General features: G+C 43.1%; 3 protein-coding genes across 4 annotated transcripts; 1 reads left to right on the top strand and 2 right to left on the bottom strand.

Annotated features, from left to right (window-relative positions):
* The first annotated feature begins 624 nt into the window (after positions 1 to 624).
* On the top strand, positions 625 to 10029 carry LOC6524010 (ceramide synthase 6). Its single transcript, XM_002099846.4, has 6 exons — positions 625 to 1408; positions 8201 to 8321; positions 8389 to 8610; positions 8684 to 9021; positions 9121 to 9265; positions 9440 to 10029. The coding sequence occupies exons 1-6, from the start codon at positions 1224 to 1226 to the stop codon at positions 9671 to 9673; spliced, it is 1245 nt and encodes a 414-aa protein (XP_002099882.1). The 5' UTR covers positions 625 to 1223; the 3' UTR covers positions 9674 to 10029.
* Positions 5781 to 6777, bottom strand: LOC6524011 (josephin-like protein). Its single transcript, XM_002099847.3, has one exon. It carries the CDS (start codon positions 6627 to 6629, stop codon positions 5964 to 5966), a length of 666 nt encoding a protein of 221 aa, XP_002099883.1. The 5' UTR covers positions 6630 to 6777; the 3' UTR covers positions 5781 to 5963.
* Positions 10030 to 10425: 396 nt separating the features above from the next.
* Positions 10426 to 12180, bottom strand: LOC6524009 (splicing factor 3B subunit 4). Of its 2 annotated transcripts, XM_002099845.3 has the most exons (3): positions 12028 to 12180; positions 11869 to 11952; positions 10426 to 11811 (listed from the first exon to the last, which is right to left on the bottom strand). In XM_002099845.3, exons 1-3 carry the CDS (start codon positions 12059 to 12061, stop codon positions 10910 to 10912), a joined length of 1020 nt encoding a protein of 339 aa, XP_002099881.1. In that variant the 5' UTR covers positions 12062 to 12180; the 3' UTR covers positions 10426 to 10909. The 2 variants fall into 2 exon arrangements, with proteins under 2 accessions (XP_002099881.1, XP_015045430.1); XM_015189944.2 differs by having other exon boundaries at positions 10426 to 11952.
* Positions 12181 to 12365: the final 185 nt, after the last annotated feature.

Below are 12365 nucleotides of genomic sequence, written 5' to 3'. Positions count from 1 at the left end.
AAAATGCATGCTGTTTGGTCACACTCTTCTACTGTTTACATTACAGTTTGCTGTTAGCTTACAGCAGCTTATCGGTGCCAGCCCTGGCTTACATTGCAGCACGACAGTAGATCCTTCCTATGACATATATGTGGTTATTCGTTCACATTTGCTGTTCGCAATTTGCAAAGCTTGTTAAGCACATGCTGGTATTGAAAAATGGTTATAATCCATCATTGGTTATTATCGAACACAGATACATACATATGCTGTTTGGTTTTCACGATGTAGTTTGCTAGTTCCTAATGCATGGATTACATGGTTTGTATTGCATACTATAATAATTCTTGGAAATAACTAATATAAAGTGTAATGAATAATAATTTCTTGAAAGTAAATAATAGTAAGCGGTATACATAAGTTTGGATTTAATAATAATAAACGTAAGCAGTTAATTAAATTCGCAATTTAATGAATTGAATGGTATAGTATGGAATGGAATAGTATTTTGTCAAACGCCTCATTTTTTTGGCTCTCCTTGGTTTCCCGAAAACGGGCAGACTGGTCGCGCTGCCGTTACATTTACCGCTTCGTCGACACTGGGCACACTGTATTGTTGTTGCTCGACGAGGAAATACTATTAGTATTTTTTTTTCGTTCATCCTAAAAGTTTAAGTGGACGAGACGAGCGGCGGCCCACTCGACCCCTAATCGAAATTCAGAAGTGTATTGTTTTGGCCGAGAACAGTTTGTCAGGGAACTTCATTTCATTTACGCTCCGAAGCGGCAAAAGTAGGATTTCCAAAAACGAATAAAATCTAAATTCAAATTCAAATCCAAATAGAAATAGAAATATAAGAGCCATAAGCTGAAGTTAACGAGACGAGACAACAATTCGATTCAGCGGTTTTTGTTTTTTTTTGCCAGTGTGTGTTTGTGCTACGCTGTGAGTGTGCATTACGTGCATTAGTGTATGTGTCCAGTGCTCCTGTTGTTCTTGTTGCTGTTGTTATAGTTTATTGTTGTTCTTGCTGTTCTTGTTGTTGTTGCTGCTCGCAAGGCACAAAAACATAGAAACACACAGACAATCACACAACACGCAGATCGTTCACACAATTGCGAATATTTAGAAAAGCAAAGCATATATGTGACAACAAAACGCCAGGGAAAAACTGAAAATCCGAGCAAAGGAGACAAACCAAAAAAGCCAATTGAGAAATTAAAGCAGCTGAAGCAACAGCAACATGGACCTAATCAATAAGTTCAGCAATGCATTCTGGAGTACGCAAATCTGGCTGCCCCCGAACACAACCTGGGCGGACATTGCGCCCGGCTCGCGACCAGATGTGGTGCACGCCAACTACAAGGACCTCATTTGGCCCATTCCATTTGCCGCTGTCGTCATGCTGGTCCGCTACACGCTGGAGCGGTAAGTTTCCCATTTTCCGCCTTTCCTCTTTCTATTTCCCATTTCCCACTGCTCACTTCCCGACTCCCTTTCCATTCTTGCCATTCCCGGCAACTCGATTCCATTCCGCCTCTCTTTAACCCCATTCATACGGCTTTCCCTTGCTCTCTCCCGCTTCCGCTCTTTTTTTCTCTCTCCGACTGACTCTCCTTTCCATTTAGTAAGCCCACCGCCCACGTTTGTTGCACCATGTACAGTAAACTTTATTCATAATTCCTTCTTTTCGTCATTTTATTTCATTTTATTATTTTTTCGACAAACATAACCTCACGTGGAAACGCCCAACATTCTGCAAGCGTACGAATATATGTGTGTGTGTGTGAAACAGCATTTGTTTGTTTGTGTGTGGCTTGTGCGGCATACACGCGTTTTGGTTGCTGCAACTTGAAGTTTTTCCTTTCCAAGCGACGCCGGCTGCAGTTTCGAGCCCAGCCGGCAACGAATTTCCCACAAAATATTAGCCCCACTCCACTTACAACTTCCTACTAATTGTTTAGTCAAAGGGAAAACATACATGTATGTTTATTTGTATGTATGTATTTGTTTATAGTCGGCACCATCAGCTCCATGCGGTTTTTTTTTCATGGTTGTATGGATGTGTATGCACCGCTAACGAATTGGGTACAAATCAGGCACAGTGGTGCAAATAGTTAAACAATCGACCAGTGTTAGAAATTATTTTTTTTTACTTATCATTTAAAGGGTGTTTTCTTGAATACGCCAAAAAGCTAAGCTATATACATCTCACAAATATAACCAGATTAGCCTTAACTTTAATTTATGTTTGGGAACGACCTCGGTGGAAATTCAAAGCTTACATTTATTGACTTGTCAATCTGCGGCGATAAGAAAGCCATGTTTTTTTAAACTTTTGCCAGGTTTCAAGGAAACTAGTGCTCCAATTGTATCGCATAGTGCGATAACTGAATTAAACCCATTATTCACTTTCAAGGCAAATGTTCATAAATGTTTTCTTTCATTTAGCTTATTGGGTATTACCCAATTATATCAAATACCCAATCTCACAGTTAACATCTGGTTACTTGAAAATATTTTAAAATGCTGCATTTCCATGCCTGTTGACCCACTGTGCGCTGGGGCAAGAGCATTTTGGCCGCTTTTCAGGCCAATTAACCGGCGCGTCGTTTGGCTTTAATTATGTAGCTGTGAATAGGCGAACGAGCATCAGTTCGCGTGCACTGGCATTTACATGTGGAGAAGTTGTTATTATCATATTTTGCAATGTTTTCGGTGCCCTTAATTTGACATAAGTGGCGAGCGGCTAGTCCAGCGTGCTGCACTCTGGTCCAAACTCTGAACATCTGCCACTTACTTGGCTAGAATAATGACAAATTCACAAATTTTTTAACTTGACCGCAGCTGTGGGTTCAACTTATAGAATTCCAACTGTGTCTCTTGTTTTCATTCCATTTTAAGCTATTTTTTTGGTGGCTTGTTTGCATTCACGTTTGAAAATGAAATTGAGACAAAAACCAAATCTGTTTCATGGCGGACCACTTTTGTTTTTTTTGTTTTGTTTTTTTTTCTTCGTATATCTGCCTTTGCTTCTTAAACGAGAATTGGTCTTCAAGGCCGAATTGGATTTTTTTATTTTATTTTCCTGCTCTTCCATTAAGATTCGTTTAATGGCAAAAGTCGCCGCGGAATCGATTGGTGGAGACTTTCCCAAAGTGCCATCCCATCCGTGGTGGGCATATTTGGAGCCACCTTGGGCAGCACCAACGCCACCACTAGCACCACCGCGCCACTCCACGCCGATAAGATTTCCGCCAAGATTTACGTATAAAACCTGATAACAGTGCTCAGTGCCTCGATTGTTTTACGGCAAACTCTCGAATGACTGTTTCCATTTCCCCATTTGGTGGATGGGTGTGTGTATGCGTGGTTGTGTGGGTACAGCAGGGGCGTGGTCAAGGGGGACAGGTGTGTCATTAACATTTATTTGGGTCAAAAGAGTGCAAAAGGGCTTGAATGTTAACCATCGTTACTGCACATTTCGCAGGCTTAAAACGCGAATTCTTTATGTTTTCGCATTTGTACGTATATATGTCTGTACATATGTATGAGTGTAGGTACCCTGGGCTAAAAACCAGCAAGGCGAGGATTTGGACAAATTGCTCATTGGGGATTAACCATAGCTCTGCCATGTGTTTGTTTAAAATAAAGATAAGTAACTAACTTATAGTCACTCCGCCCCCATCGTGTGCTTTTTATGTACTATCTTGGTCCGTGATTCGTCAACCGTTTTTCCTTTTGCGGGCCTGGCCAAAAGCACTTGGCCCGCCAGTGAGTCATTGACTCGAGAAGTTTTTCCAAATATGTGCGCACTTTATGGCCCGATTGGCGCTTCCCTTATGGCCACCATCCATACTATGCCGTACTATGCCATACTATCCGCCACTACTAATGCCACAAACAAAAGCACAAAAGCACGCTTTGGAATGTGGTGTGCCATGGATTGGGGTTTATGTTTCTGTTTATGTTTATGCTGCGGGGGGAGGGAAGAACAAGTGAGAGACACTTGCTAAAACAATTCACACAGCTGGGGCCAAGTGATTAGAGCTCTAGAAAAGAAATAGGTGAAGAGAAAGTTTTATTTTCGTTCTTATTCAAATTATTCAAATTCAGATAAGATAGTTGTATCTCCCAATGATAAATTGTATCCATTAATGGCATTATTCCATTTTCGCATATAGTTTCTTTCGACTGGTGGTATTGGAATCTTTTATTAAAGTATATTGCAAATCCATAAAGCTAATCATCGTCGAGATCCCACCTGGCTGTTCCATAACTTAGATAGTAGAGCTCAAGTGGGTTTTATGAGTGCTAGTTAGCTGGGCGCAGCTGTGTGTGGGGCATGTACTATTTGTCCGCATTTATGCTGAAGCTTTTGTGATACGTAATCGCCAAGAGGCGACCCTCGAGCTCAGCGCTCTAGTGCGATAAAATTTCAGGTTAATTATTTTAATGGCTCACATGCACACAGCAATCGGGGAAATGTGTATACATGCATATATACATATATTCAAATATACACACTAAATCGCCGGCCAATGGGCAATTGCCAGCTGCACGACCATTTCTCCGTCTTTTCTTCTTGTTAAACCTCTTAGCTTTGGGTTGGCAATAGTGTTTCCAGGAACAATAATCCCAGAAACCGATCCGTAAACCCGTTTCCGTAAGTTTTCCACACTTTACCTCGGTCACTCGAATTGCTTATCGTGCCGATTGCCCAATGGTTAGTGAAAAAAAAACGAAAAAACCGAAAAAAATAACGTCAAATGCTATAAAACCAAAAAAAAATAGAATAAAAAAACGCACGTGCTTCACGCACCAGCTGAGTATGGGAATAGGAATGAGGAGTTCCAACTGGTCAGGTGGTACTCCACTTGAGGGAAGGGCGGACTTTTGATGCCGGTGCAATTTGTTCAATGTTCAATTAGCACCTCTCGTTCTTCTTGAAAAGAGTATGAATTAGTTTTTATGAAATATGGCTAATATCACTAAAACTAGTGTTGCTCTATGCTTTGTAAGGATTCTAAAAATATATCTGCGAAATTATCTCCATGTATCATATTTAAGAATATAAAGTGGTTGTTTCCTGAAACACTAGCGAATATTTCCATTAAAAGATTATGAATTTGGTTACCAATAAGTGTAGTTTATGCCAAGAAAAATATTTGTATTTAATTTACAAGCCGCAGATTGCCGAATTGGTCATAAAGCAAATTGAAATAGGGCATGTTTTAGAGATTATAATCGGCGATAGGTACATTCACGGCTGACTAATGGCACCTATGCTAAATTCCAAGTTCCATCTGGCAATTGGTGGCCATGAGTCAGACCCATGTCGGACCACATATAGGATACGGCATAGGCATAGCCGCTGTATTCACTTGCGCTAATCTCACAATCGTTGGCTTGCCTTTGCGTGTTGAATTATCGCTGACAAGCGCAAATAATTCGCCAAACAACCGGCGACATATATGCATTATATTATATTTATATTTATATATAAATTCTGTATGGCTTGACCGCCGAAATTTTAGTTGTGCCGGCGATAAGAGCCGAATAATTGCCAGTGCATTGCTCTTTGGGCGCAATTTGTGCACACTGCCTAAGTGAAATTTAATAAATGCGTTCAAATAATGGTGGGGCTCTTATCGCAAACTGTCATCGCGTTGCAGCTCAATCAAAACACACTCATTATTCGCACGAAACCCAACGAATTTGTGGCGTTTAACGTTTGGCCTTTAAGCGGGTGATCCAAAGTTTCCAATCTTAAAAGCATACAAAATTTCCCTTGCAGAACTTAGTATTTATTATTCTTTATTACTACATCGTTTCTTTGCTTAAATGTGGCTACCACTTACAGTGCGAAATAGTTAATATTTAAATTGCATATTCTAGGGCACTTTTTGGTTAATTTCATGAAATAATTGGTACAATAACTAATGGTGCTCCATGATATAACTTTATTTGCATATCCATAACATTAATCCCTGAACTGCGGCAACAGCCAACGTTGCTGGGTCTTAGCGTCCTTCGAGTCCGCTTGCACCTCGTTCAGCACCAGGAATAGCTCGTGGTCCAACTGCAGCTGGGTGCGAAGAAACTCTAGGAACTCCTGCTCGGTGCCCAGGCACTTGGGCTCCCGCAGCTTAGAGTCCAGGTTGTAGTAGCTGCCGTTCAAGCGACGCAGTGCCAGCCAGTGGCGCATCTGGAAGGGCAGTGGGATGTAGTAGCCCAGGCTCATCTGGGCCGGCACATTGAGGATGAAGCCGAAAATGGCGCTCAGATTGAGGCAGTGTGGATCCCGCCGGCGGTCGAACCACACCGCCTCGCAGTTCCGCTGCTGCAGGGCGTACATGATCACATTCACGTCGTAGTTGCCCCAGCCGATCCAGGAACGGTGCGGATTCAGCCAGTTGCGCGGGGTCAGTGTGGTGCAGTAGTCGTCCAGTTCCGATTTGGAGAACGTGTCGGGGCCCTGGAACAGGTTGTTCAGGGCGTGGAGGCCGCAAAGGTGGCGTGTCTGTCGCTCATGGTAGATTCCATGTGGCATCATCGTGGTGTTCCCGTTTCCATTCCCATACCCGTTCCCATTGCCGCAGTCATCCGCCAGAGAATTCCCGAGTGTTCGAGCACTGGGAGATTCCATTTCGGAGCGGAGCAGAGTGTGGTGACAGTATCCAGTGGGTGAATTAGCTCCAAACAGACGGGGAGCTCGAAATGGTCACTAGATGAAGTGGCTTTTTGGTGTTTACAAGTTCGAGGATAGTAGTTTATAGCGATGACACAGGAATAGGGATGGCACCAAGTATCGATATGCGTGCGAAATTTTAGCCATGCACCGGTGTGCATATCGATGTTTTGGCAATGGTACTTTTTTTTTAAATTATGCTACAAGTTTTTTAACTTGCCGATTACATTTATCAGGAAGCAAAGATATTTCTATCATGCTGTATCAATCTTTTCTAATATATTTTTATACTCGCTTAGAAATGGAAACCTATTAAGGAATTTGTTGTTTTTCACTAGTGAAATGTACCGAAAAAAGCCCTTGATGAATATTTCATTAGCACTGCTATGAATTTGTATGACCTTTGTTCAGTTGATAACATAAACTTGCAGTGTGCGTCATTAATGACGCACTCCCAGGCGTATTTTCGATAAAACTTGAATAGACCAATTTATTTTTACACGCCCCAACACGCACTTCTTGTTCAAGAAGCCTCCCAATTACAGGGTTTACTCCCTATAAGCATTACTTGTCAACGTACCAGGGGAATTTACATTTAAATACATAAATCAATATTCGACTTCGAATGCGGGTCAATTAAATCCTTCTTGGTGCGTTAATTCAATTACGCACTACTTGAACTTGAACTGAGCCCAGATTTGGCATTAATTCGAATTAATTGTTATTTGTCGATTGTAATAATAGAAAATCTGATATTTCCGCGTTTCTTCTTGGGCTGCGTGCCCCATGTGCTTTGCCTACGAAATGAGAAGGGGTTACTTTGGAAACCACTTGGAATTCCAATCGTGGTAGAGCCATGCGATCTGCACATCTCGTGGGCATGACAGTCAGTCGACCATTTTCGATTTCATTGGCAAATTAACTTCCCAAACGGGATATACTCTATATGCTCGCCAGTCTGGCGTGGTGTCCAGCTTTGGACGAGCTAATTACCCATGCATGTGGGCGTGCGGGCAGACCAAAAACCGATCCCAAAATCCCCATCCACATCCCAAATCCCAGTTGCCATGCCTCACACGTGCCAGACGTTGGGGCGACGACAGGTGTGTGTGCAAAATAAATATAAATAAAATAAAATAAAATAAAATCATAAACAAATACAGATACAGAAACTGAAAATCCAGAAACGTTTCCGCCATGGGTGTACGTACCTACATGCATAATTAGTGATGTTGTCAAGCCCAATCGAACTTTTTATTGGATATGTTGTCAAGTATCAACGTTAGCAATTCCATTGCCAAGATTACAATTGTTCCTGAATTGAATGTCATACATTTCAATAATATGGGTGCGTGGGATATCCGTCTACCTTTTCTTGTAACTTTCTTATGCAATAGCCAACATTATCTGGTCACAGTTTATCTTTCTACCATAAACTTTAAAACCTATGCCTCCAACTAACTGCTTTATCTCCTCATAAAGCATTTAAAAATAGCACTTTCTAATCGAAATCACAATATTACTTGCAGTTTCTGGATATCGCCCGTAGGCAAATCACTGGGCATACGTAGTTCTAGACCTAAGAAAGCGGCAAATGTTCCTATTTTGGAAAAGGCCTATGCCAAGTCGACACGATTGGACAAGAAATGTGTAAGATAATGCCTACCATCAATCCCTTCCAGATAACTGACCATGGAACTTCTGATTCCTCTTTCAGCTGGGTCCGCTGTCCAAGCAGACGGATATGAGCGAGCGCCAAATCGAGCGCTGGTGGCGTCTACGAAGGGCCCAGGATAAACCGTCGACACTTGTCAAGTTCTGCGAGAACACCTGGCGCTGCATCTACTATCTGTACAGCTTCATCTTTGGCGTGATCGTGCTGTGGGACAAGCCGTGGTTCTGGGATGTGAAGAGCTGCTGGTACGGCTACCCGCATCAGGTGAGGATTTCATCTCTTCGATTACTCGATCTTACATACTTACATACTACAATACATATTCTATCACTTGCAGTCGATCAGCAATGATATCTGGTGGTACTACATGATTTCGATGTCCTTCTACTGGTCCCTCACTGGCACCCAGTTCTTCGATGTGAAACGCAAGGACTTCTGGCAGATGTTCATCCATCACATGGTCACCCTGCTGCTGATGTCGCTCAGCTGGGTGTGCAATCTGCATCGCGTCGGTTCGCTTGTCCTGGTCGTTCACGATTGTGCCGACATCTTTTTGGAGGCTGCCAAACTCACCAAATATGCCAACTATCAGAAGCTGTGCGATGCGATCTTTGCCATCTTCACAGTGGTCTGGATTGTGACGCGTCTGGGCTTCTATCCACGCATCATTTACAGGTGAGTAGCGTCCAGCGCCAAAACCCTCTCTTTTGGTTTATCTGATCCCAATCCAAACTGACATGCTATTCCATGCCAACCATCCTGTTAACCCGGCAGCTCATCTGTGGAAGCACCGCGCATTCTGCCCATGTTCCCAGCCTACTACATCTTCAACTCATTGCTTCTGATGCTGCTCGTTCTACACGTGATCTGGACATACATGATCCTCAAGATCGTTGTTGACTCTCTGCAGAAGGGTCTGGTAAGTGTGGAGGCATCTGGCCATCAAGCTATTATCCTCTTAACTGTGCTGTTTATCTCCGTAACCTACCATTTATCTTTAATTCTTTAAGTAGTTTAAATAGCCCATGTAGACTACAAACAGAACTTGATTGTATTTTGAAAACACACTCATCCGATTTCCATTTCCCTGCAGATGTCCGGTGACATACGTTCCAGTGATAGTGAGGATCTCACAGACAGTTCGGAGAATGCACGTCTGGCCAATGGCTCGGCGCGCTCCAAGAACAAGTCGAACAGCGGTGCGTCTTTGGCTGCAGGATCTGCCGGAGAAGCAGGAGCTGGCGCTGTCACCCAGCGCAAGACCAACAATGCCAACAACCACACGACCGAGGCGGCAGGAGGAGCTGCGACAACGGCAGCCAAGTAGGATGGGATGCGGGTGACTGGGGGCAAATGGAGCGAGGAGGAGCCGGTGGCCACCGGCATCTGAGACACCAGTACCACTAGTAGTGGGCACACTTCCCGACGGGCAGGCGCAACAACAACAGCAAACAAACAAAATCCACATACACCCCAAAAACACACCACACACACACACGCAAACACACGCATGTACGCACACACAAACAAACACACACACGCATACAAAAAAACCAAACCAGTTCAGAACGTTTTTATGTTAATTATTATTTTTTATATATAAATCGTTTTTAAGGTTAACAAAAAAGAAACAAAACGAAAACCAAAAGAAATTTCAATAAATGCGAGAAAATTGATGTGTAACGATCCACTTGTACATCGTTATTGGTTACAATTACTATAACTATATGCCTCACAGTTTTTTTTGTTGTTGTTTGTCTTGCTTAACCAAAAAAAAAAAGAAGAGAAGAAAAAACCGTTAAATATAACCATTTAAACGTAATGCTAAAGTTAAGTTATTTTACCAAACGAAATGGAAGATAGCACAGTGGGACTAAACCAAAATCGCTTAGGCAAGAATTCAATAAACGAAGAGTAAAGAAAAAAATGAATAGTTAAAACTATTGTAAATACTGTACTTGTATGTTTCCCATATAAATAAATTTATGCAAAACAAATTACAAGACCCAATCAAAGTGTTTCGAAAAAAGCGGGACGGCACCATCCTGGTTTCGATCTAGTAAATATTAAACGGTTGAGTAAAAAATAATTCTTGTGTTTATTTTGTCTCGCCTCAATTTGTATGAACTACAAGCTAGTTCCTATACATCGCTTCAAAATAGAAATGCATAGTGAAATTACAAAAAACGCCTTATAATCGCTTTTTTTATAAGATCTATTAATGTACAAACTAGAATTAGAACTTATAGGATCAACATTTTGCGAAATCGTTTTATATTTATTGAGACAAATAGTTCCATAAAAAGATTATGACCAATGTCAAGTTTAAATCCTATTTCCAATTCATTTCATTTCGTCTTGTAAGAATTTAAAGTTTATAATGTGACTACTAAATGGGAATAAAATGGTGATTTAAACATCTCCCAAAAGGGGTTTCGGGCGTTAAATGCATATGAGGACGAAGAGTAGAAGTCTTAACATATCCCAGAGCATTCTTCATTAATAAATCCTATTAAAGTTTATTTTCTCTCGTCCAAATTGGTATACACTACACGCTAGATTTTTAGTACTGGTAGCCGTCGGGTTGATAGGGCCGTGCGAAGGGCGTGGGAGCGAAGGGCACGGGCGGTGGACGCCAGTTGGTGGGCGGCGGTCTGGGAGGAGGAGCTGGCATGCCCGGCGGTGCCCAGGCATTTGGCTGCATCATGCGTGGCGGCGGCGGAATGCCCATTGCTGGCGGCAGAGGCGGCTGTCCGCCGGCCATCGGTGGCAGCGGTGGCGGCGGTATTGTGGCTGGGAATGGAGCAGGCTGGGGAACGGGAGGCGGCGGTGCTATCATGCCCATGTTGTTATTCGAAACGGGCACCACCGGCGGCGGTGGCGCCATCATTGGTGGTGGCATCATCTGGCCCGGCATCTGGGGCATCATATTCTGCACAGGTGCATCGGCGAACAATTGATGCGGCCGGTCCGCATGGGCCGATGGATTCTGGGCGGCTAAAAGGCGCTCCGCAGCTGAGCCGTGACGCTCGCCCTTGTGATCCTTCTTAAAGGCATAGGACACGGAAATGGGACGGTTGCACAGGTACTGGCCGTTCATGGCGTCCATCGCCGCATCGCTGGCCTCGAAGCTGGCAAAGTTGATAAAGGCGAAGCTCTTTGACTTGCCCGTCTCCGGATCCCTCATAATCTTCGGCGTCTGCAGAATAACACCAAAGGCGGAGAACGTATCGTACAGCAGCTTCTCGTCGACCTCCACGTCCAAGTTGCCAATGAAGATGTTGGCGCCGACGTCCAGATTCTTCTGATGCGCCGACGCCTTGTTTACGCGAATGGGCTTGCCATAGAGCTTGATCATGTTCATGATCTTTATTGCATAGTCGGCATCCTCCTCGCTGAGGAACTCCACGAATCCGTAGCCCTGGTGCATTTGAGTAACCCGATCCTTGGGCATGTGTACATTCACTGCAAGCATGACGATTAGGGAGGTGGTGAGAACTATACATGTGTGACTAGACTTACCCACGGGTCCTGCCTGCACAAACAGCTCCCAGAGCAGCGTTTCCGACACCTTGTCGTCCAGACCGCCGGCGTAGATGGTGGCATCTGTGGAGGGAACAGAAAAAGCGGGTTTAGGCGTTTCGTAACTGGGGGCAAAAGCTCAGTAGAGGTCAAACCCACCTTGGTTGCGTTCAGCAATTGGACCGGCCGCCATTTCGGAGCTATTTTTATAAACAAAACCAAAAACTAAATTTCGGCGTTTTCAACATGCAAAAATGCTCACAACACAACCCTGAATATCGACACAGGCTATCGATGCCACAAGTCGATATTAATTCGGGCCATCCCAATTATAGTTTCGATTAGCAATCGAAATCGATAGAATAATAAATGTAAATGTATACAAAACGAATCTATTTATTGGTATTGGGCATTAAGTAAATAAAATTTAATAGAGGCGATGCAAAAATATAATTTTCTCATTTAAGCTAACAAATTTAGCTCTTCATTAGAAACAA

Source organism: Drosophila yakuba, chromosome X (genome assembly GCF_016746365.2).
Source record: "Drosophila yakuba strain Tai18E2 chromosome X, Prin_Dyak_Tai18E2_2.1, whole genome shotgun sequence".
NCBI classification, from domain to species: Eukaryota; Metazoa; Arthropoda; class Insecta; order Diptera; family Drosophilidae; genus Drosophila; species Drosophila yakuba.
Note: the sequence above shows the minus strand (reverse complement) of the source record. Positions and strands in the feature narration are given on the sequence as shown.